This window comes from Acartia tonsa, chromosome 3, assembly GCF_053477335.1.
Source record: "Acartia tonsa isolate MP-2025a chromosome 3, ASM5347733v1, whole genome shotgun sequence".
NCBI lineage: Eukaryota > Metazoa > Arthropoda > Copepoda > Calanoida > Acartiidae > Acartia > Acartia tonsa.
The window spans coordinates 6932605-6941072 of NC_137262.1; the positions used below are offsets into that span (position 1 = coordinate 6932605).

Here is an 8468-nt window from a genome sequence, read left to right on the forward strand (position 1 = left end):
GGCAATACCCGTTATCAAATGGACAAAATTATGCTTGGATAAATCTTTACAACTGACAAAAAAAACACAGTTTAGATGTCGTTTAACCCAGCTTATACCAACAACGAAATTAATTCAGGGAAAAAACACGAAACCTATACGTAAATTTAGTTGTCGTTGGGGATCAACACTTAGTTCTAGTAGAATTGACAACCTTTGCATCTTCCCCTGAAATATTATTATAGGTTTATTTCGCTTGTTGGTTATACCTTATTCCTGCGTTTAACCAATACACATGACCTTTATATTTTAATGACTGTCAAATTTTTACAGTTGTGAATCATTGTTTTAAAATCCTAATTGGTTGGTACAAACCAGCAGTGATCAAACTTTTCCACCAATGATAAACTACAAAAGGGGTAATTTGTTGATCATATTTGGTGATGTATATCAATTTATAGTCCTTTGCCCTATCCCCAATTGATTTCATAAAACTAACAAAACACATAAATTTTCAACATTATTATTTTGCCTTGACAAATTTTCTTTTTACATTGTTACACAATCAATAATCACACATACATGACAAAAACATATTACATCATAAATATTATAAATCTATAATAAATTTTACTATATTTTTAGCCATCTAAAAAGATTCAAGTATTTGCGAGATATTAACAGAGCTGGCGACTGAAACGGCTGAATGAACACATTGAAAAAGTCGCATGTACACCATTTTTTCTTCAGGTGAACTAAACTTGCGTTTGACTGCTGACGACACTAGCTGCCAGGCAGCCATGGCCAGGCTGGGCCGTTCTCGAGGCCAAAATAACTGCGGTCGCATGATAAGCACCGCCAAAGCTGTTTCTAGATAATCCTGTGGAAACGGGCTAGCGTGCAGGTAGCTGGAGAGCTTGGCCAGAACAGGCACGCCGTTGAAACAGGACGGCTCCTGGGACTGGCAGATAAACAGGCAGAATACAGATTCATATGATACCGGAGCATTTTCAATAATATTTTCGTTAATAAAATCACTATTGTTTGTCTCAGCTAGTCGTATCAGCTCATTCCTAAGAGTATCAGCAAACTGTACACAACGACTGTAGAGTGTGCATATATCCAAATCTTGTGTTTGACACAGAAACTTTTTGAACACCAAATGAATAGTAGCTAAAACTTTGACATCCTCGGGGGTCAGCTGTTCAGTGGCGGCTCCGGCCGCTCCGCGCCGTTTCTCCCTGTTCTGGTCGACCAGACGGCTGCGGCTGAGTCGCTCCTTCTCCGACATGACGAGGTCGGCCATCATACCGGCGTTGACACATGCCGTGTACCTGCACTTCTGGCAGCGGGATCTGATTTTGATGTTGACTGGACATTGGTTGGTCCCGGATTTACACCTGAAAAAATAAAAGATATTTATTGTAGAATCAATTGAATTATTTAACAAAATATCTTTATCTAGGGGGATGGAGGGATTTAAATCCTTAAATTGTCCTTAAACAAGAATTTAATTCAGAAATAACCATCTCTGGACCTATGTGAAGCATCTCTTAAATAGGGAACTCAATCGATGTAGTGGTTAGCAAAAATATCCTTCTTTCTATATTAGGATATATACTTTTTTTCTCAATTACTAAGTTTAGGTTGGAACTTAATTCAGAAATTACTATGCTTCTTTGGGATGCTTTATTTATGTATCTTATTCATTTCTTTACTAATTTCGTATCTTGATATTATAATTAAATTTGTCTATCTATCTTGTGACTTACCTATAAGAAATAGCAGAGCCTCTCTGTATGGTGCGTCTCCAAAAGCCCTTGCATCCCTCACACGTCATGACTTTGTAGTGGACACCACTAGCCTTGTCTCCACATACTACGCAAACTTTCATATCTGCATTCCCTTCTCCCTGAAAAATTAGATATAATTAAATGATAAATTATGGACAAGTTTTTTCATATGTTACATATGTAAACTAAAGGACTATAAAGAGAAAAGAATCATACAAAATGTGTTTTTTTAAAGCATATGTCAATAGAAAAATTAGAAGCTACGATGCTTGTAATCTTAAATCTTTAATTCACAATGAAAAACAAGGATGACAACATCCAAACTCATAACAGACAAACATTGACACTTGTGTCAGAACTTAACTAGAATAAGCAAAATATTGTTTTAGATAGACTATTGTGGAGTTGCTACGCTTCTGTTACGAGAATAATCATCAAGTTTGATATCGACAAGACAATTCTAACATGCTACAAAGCTTAAAAATTACATACAGTCAATAATATTAAAAAATTGGTGAATGGATGAAATAATTTCCAAAAACCTACCTCTTGAACATTATGATTAATCAAGCCGGCCACATTATCTCTAGCCGTTGACATCCAGCGGTCAGGCGTGCCAATCAGGTTCTGTTGGTCACCACAGCTGTTGGGGTAATACAGCTGTTGCTGGAGGTTGGCAGGATACCTGGAGGTTGTCGGCGTGGCCGCTAGATCTGCCATCCCGCCAGGATAGCCCATGTATCTGTTATAGTTTGGCCGTTGCGGCGTGCTGCAGCCGGACTCTGGTGAGATGTTCTCATTCTGTGCGGCTAGAAAAATATTGCGGGCGTGCAGCAGATTTACATTGTTGATTATATCATACCCAACCTCCATGTTTAGACATTCACAGTGGTTAGACAACCTTTCTCTAGAATATTCCAATCAACACTGATTAAACCCTATATTTTAATGATACAAATCATGTTCTAATCTAAGCCTTAGAATTTTAGCGGATTTAATACTTTAAGTTTAAACAACTAAGGTGACGAAAATTTGGTCACCAGCTTATCGGGCGGTCAAACAGGCAGAGATGGAGGGGGTGCGGTGCGAATGGGGTGCCATTCATGATAATAAAGGGAGGGGGGTAATCTGTGTAAAAGGGCGGAGTAGCATTTTTCTGAGGGGGAGGAACAATAAAGTGATGCGATTACGGCCAAAGAAGTGGCTTGGTTTATAAATGAAAGGGTTTGTAAATTTCAAGAAAGGTTAATTCATATCAAATAAGTTTATTTGTATCGCGATTTAACCTAAATTTAATAACTCTGTATTATTTCGAATATAATTATTTTTTATTTGCCAAAACTTAGCATATTTTGTAAGTATTTGCATAAGTTATGCAATTGTTCGTTGTTTCTTAAGGAAAGGAAACATATTCTTTAAAAATATTTAGGTTTAAATTTATTTAGAATTAAAATTCAATACTTTGGTTTACACTTTCCAAATTATATTTTGAAGAAATCAGTAAAAATTATCAAATCTTAATGTATTTTTGATGAATACATTTCCCTATAAAATATATACCAATTTATCTTGAATATTCGCAATGCATACACAGTCTTTTACTGAAAGTTTTCTAAAGTTAGGGTATGTCAGTACGTTCTGCTTTACAACTCGTACTTATTGTGATAAGTATATTTATAAAATGGTATCGGCAGTTGTCTGCAAATTGAAAATAAAAAAGTAGGTATAAAACTAAAGTCTTCCAACGGGATTATTTTTGATTATCTTTGATTTTCAAGGCACGACTTTCATACAATAGCATGGACTAGTTTTATACAATTATGTATAACGGAAACTAATTGAATTCTCAGCCATATTTGAAAATATATGATAATTTGTAAAAACTATTTTCATACTTTTTATCATATTCTTGCTACGCTTCTTATGGAAATAACTTGATAAATTTGTCTTAATTATGAAAGGCAAAAATGTAGTACTTTTTTATCTATTACTAACGGCTACGCCCGTAAAGGCCTCTAGGGGCACTTGAGGAGGGGAGAGTCGAATTTGATAACCCAACTTATTATTTTAGATTTTAAAAGAAAAAGTTTTAAAAAAATTTAGAGTGCCCCCCCCTCATTTTTAATTTTAGTTAAAAAAAATTATGTTTTATTTTTTTTTTGGGGGGGGGGGCGTTTCTATGGGTGAATTCTCTTGCGAGGGTGGAGGTACCCTCCCCCGAAATAGTTATAAACCTTCCCTGGACCTATGAAAAGCTACCCTGTTAAGGAGAACCCGATCGGTTCAGCGGTTAGCGAGATCTTTCGGTACAAACACACAAACAGTAAAACAGAAATCTTGTTACTTTAGTATAACGATTACTATAGTGTATACGCCCCTAGATTTTTTATTTTTAGGAAAAGAAAGATCTACTACTGAAAGTAAACATTTTCTTGGGGAATTTTCTCTTGTGAAAGTGGGAGTGCTCTCCCCCCTAAAGAGATAAAAAAAACTTTCACTGCAGAAACTTCATGTAAATTAGAACCATATCGTTTCAGCGGTAAGCGAGAATTTTAGACAACCATCCTGCCCCTTTATTTCTGAAGTTATGTGTTACTTATAAACTTTATTGTCCTTGTTAAGGTTAGGTCGAGTATAAATTTAAAAAGAGCAAAGAATTGTAGTATATAAATCTGTCCAAACCTACACCTTAAATTAAAATTAATGCCTCTCTCTTTTTTTAACTCTCCTCTTTCGCTCTCTTTTTGGGAGATATTTAACTTTTACTCTCTCTCGTTCTATTTTTTAAATCACATTTCATTTTCTTCTACATTTTATATTTTTACCAACCCTTTAATGAGTTAATATTAGCTATTTCATACTTGACTATTTTTCAGGGCTAGGCAGCCGCGAATAAGCCTCAAATTTAAACCCCTTTGGATGCTTGATTTTATGTTTGTTTATATTTGAGTCAAGTTTAGGGTCGAGCAATGGTTTAACTCATTTCTTTATTTATATTCTTCATCTAAAAATTCTTTTAATATCTTTTTTCTTTCAACTCCACCCCCCCCCCCCCCCAACCAAATTTTTGTCTTTCGATTTCTCCCTTTCATTCTATAGATGTTATATCTGTTTATCTTTAGCTTTATAATCTTTCTTTCATTTTTAATCCCTCCCCTCATTCGTTTACCCCCACTTCTCCATACCCATGCACTACTCTTTTCATTTCCTCTCTCTTCATATAAAACTTAATGTTTTAGCCAAAACTTTTTACGAGCTTTCTTAAGTAAGAAGAATTAATCATTTTCTCTAAAAGTTTTTAATATCAGGCTGTAAAAAGCATAGATAAGATTAATATAATACACTTTTAAAAGCTTTCTAGGGTCGGTCCGTAAGTTCGTAACGAATAGCACTATTTGTTGATTTTGGCATCTTATAATTGTCCTATCGATTTTAAACAAAATATCCATAAGTAGCTAAGCAAAAATGTTATGGTAATACGGACAGAACAATTGGTTAAATCGAGAAAAATGTATTGGGGAAGAATCACATTTTTTCATTAATTTAGGCATGTTAGAATTGTCCTATCGATTTCAAATTTTGCATGGTGATTCCTTTAGTAGTTTGGTACGATTTAGAAAGCGTAGCAACTCTATAATCATTACCAAAATGTCCATACGTCCATTTTAAACATGTTGATTTTTTTACTTTTTTAACTACAAATTTTTATGTGAACTAATCATCTGATTGATCTGATTTTTGGTATATTGATTCCTGGGACAACAAAGTATAATGTAATAAGCGAAGCAACTCTATAATTAAGTCCTAAAAATGTAAGTATGTCCATAATCATTATCCTGTATCAAGCAGTTTTTCAACAAATTTACTTACAATTTTGCTTTGACTCTTATACATTCGCATTCTGATTATTCAGTTCTGACATTATTCAAGTGTTAATGTCCGTTTGTCCTAACGTTTCAGTGCTTCGCTTTTATGGATGTTGTCATCCTTGTTTTTATTAATATTTATATTTGTAATGTGACTGACATTCCGACGGACCAAATTAATAACACACTGATTGCTCATAAAAAGAGGGAATCTTTATTAAAAAAAATTCGGCCATCTATCTTGAATGACAGCCGGAAAAATCACATTTCCATCATTGTGTCACGTACGGACGGACAGACACTAAACGTTAATTATGGAGTAGCTTCAAAACTATCATTTTTACTTTGATACATAACGATATCAGAAATTTAATCTTGAAGTTAGTACGAGAGCAAAATTTAACCAAACATAACCTGACATTAGAGATTTGACAACGGAGAGGGAGGGGAAATTGTACTTCAAATGACACTAGTACTCAATGTTTTATAAACAAGTTTTGTTAGTCGTTTGCTTAAAATCACTGTTGCTTTCAAACTAGTAGTGTTTAAACTTTTTCACCTTAAGAAAGAGGTAATGTTGTTTTTCATCATTGGGAATGTATTTAAATTATTGGTTTATTGCCTTATACTGTAAGATCTCTAACAAGGACAAAATTTGGTTCATAATAAGCGCAGCAATCTGTCAAAAGTAAACTATAACTATAGAAAACAAAAAAGTTGTTCAATGAATTAATCCTTTTGTAAACAAATTGTACAAAGATATTATTATTTAGGTTTTCTGACAGAATTATGCTTCTTGTTTGTTTGCTCTAGTGCAGTGAATTAACGTCTTGCTGAGCTTAAGATCCCTGTAACTGCAAACCGATTCGGATCTACTTAGGTTTTTAAAAAATATTCCTATTGGTGAGAACATGGTTGAAGCTTTTTTTGAAGGTTTAACAACCTCACTTTCAAAAAATATTTTTAAAAGCGAAGTTTTTCTATAATTAGGGTCGGTCCGTACGTCCGTCCATCTGGAACGGATAGCTTTTTTCGTTAATTTAGGCATGTTAGAACTGTCCTATCGATTTCAAACTTTGCATGGTGATTCCTGTTGTAGTTAGGTATAATTTAGAAAGCATAGCAACTCTAAAATCTTTACCAGAATGTCCGTACGTCCATTTTAAACATGTTGATTTTTTTAACAACAAATTTTAATGTTATGTAATAATCCGATTGATCTAATTGATTCTTAGGACGACGAAGTACAATGTTATAAGCGAAGCATCTCTATAATCTAGTACTAGACATGTTAGTATGTCTTTAAACATTATCCTGAATTTAAGCAGTTTTTCAACAATTTGGAGTGGGGACAAAACACCTAATTTAAAAATGCCTAACTAAAAATGCCTAACTAAAAACACCTAAGTTTAAAAATACCTAATGTTAAAAACACCTACGTTAAAAACACCTAATTTATAAATGCCTAATTTATAAATGCCTAATTTAAAAAAGCCTAACTAAAAATGCCTAACTAAAAATACCTAATTTTAAAAATGTCTAATTTTAAAAACGCCTAATTTAAAAATACCTAATTCTGAACTATCTAAACGCCTAATTTAACAATGCCTAATTCTAAAATATCTATTTTTTTTCACTAAAATACTTAAAATTTTGATAACATTAATCCAATTGGCTGATTGTTCTTGCTGAAGGATCCAATATGGTTCATCTTTACAATGAGCTTCCCGTAGGTCATGGGAAGGTTTATAACACGTTTGGGGAGGTTACCAACACCTTCCAATGAGAAATCGCCCTTTGAAAAAATCTCCCCCCCTCCCCCTTTTTTTTATATATATTTCTTCAATCTTTCTTTATAAAACTAGAACTAAAATAGGGGATGGTCAACTATCCTCCCAAGAAAGCGAAGCTATGGCTACTTAGGTTAGGGAAGAAACCAATAAAAATTAAAATTCATTTTTTTTGTCCTTCAACCTTTGATTTTACTAATTAATTTTTTTCTCATGTGAGGTGCCACAAACTAATCATAAAAATTTCATTTTTAAAAGCGAAGCTTTTCTATAATTAGGGTCGGTCCGTTCGTACGTCCGCCCAGTTTTCTATTTCAAACTATATTTGAAATTTTGGAGGGGGTTGTAACCCCCCCTCCCCACCAGACCAATTGAATTCCCCTCTGCACTGCAATCGGCCCAAGAGGACTCTAGGTGGCGTAGCCGCCAGTTTAATATATTCAACAACAGTTTTAAGATATGCTTAAAATTAGGTTTTTTTAATTAGGTATTTTAAAATTAGGTATTTTTAAACTTAGGTATTTATAGTTAGGTGTTTATAAAATTAGGCATTTTTAAAATTAGGTGTTTTGTCACATTAGGCATTTTTAAAATTAGGTATTTTTAAATTAGACATTTTTAAATTAGGTATTTATAAATTAGGTGTTTTGTCACATTAGACATTTATAAAATTAGGCATTTTTAAATTAGGTATTTTTAAATTAGGTGTTTTGTCCCCACTCCAACAATTTTACTTGCAATTTGTTTCCGACTGTTAAATATTTATAAATATTCTGAATAATTAGTTCTGAGTCTGACACTCTACAAGTATTAATTTTCGTTTGACCTACAGTTTCAGTGCTCCATTTTTATGGATGTTGTCATTCTTGTTTAACTATTGTTTGACTATAACTGTAGTACATCAACTTATATTAGAATTGTTAAGCGTGTTATTTGTAATACAGAGATATGGATCTTACATATGACTAAACATAGATTTTACTTTTAGCATTTTTGGTTCATTTAAGCATTGGATTGGGTTACAGACCTTTTTATCTAGA

At 33.4% G+C, this 8468-nt stretch overlaps 1 protein-coding gene across 1 annotated transcript; it reads right to left on the reverse strand.

Moving 5' to 3' along the window:
- Positions 1-486: 486 nt before the first annotated feature.
- LOC145315070 (uncharacterized) lies at positions 487-2737 on the reverse strand. Its single transcript, XM_080155111.1, has 3 exons — positions 2319-2737; positions 1752-1891; positions 487-1379 (listed from the first exon to the last, which is right to left on the reverse strand). The coding sequence occupies exons 1-3, from the start codon at positions 2643-2645 to the stop codon at positions 629-631; spliced, it is 1218 nt and encodes a 405-aa protein (XP_080011237.1). The 5' UTR covers positions 2646-2737; the 3' UTR covers positions 487-628.
- Between the last annotated feature and the right edge of the window lie 5731 nt (positions 2738-8468).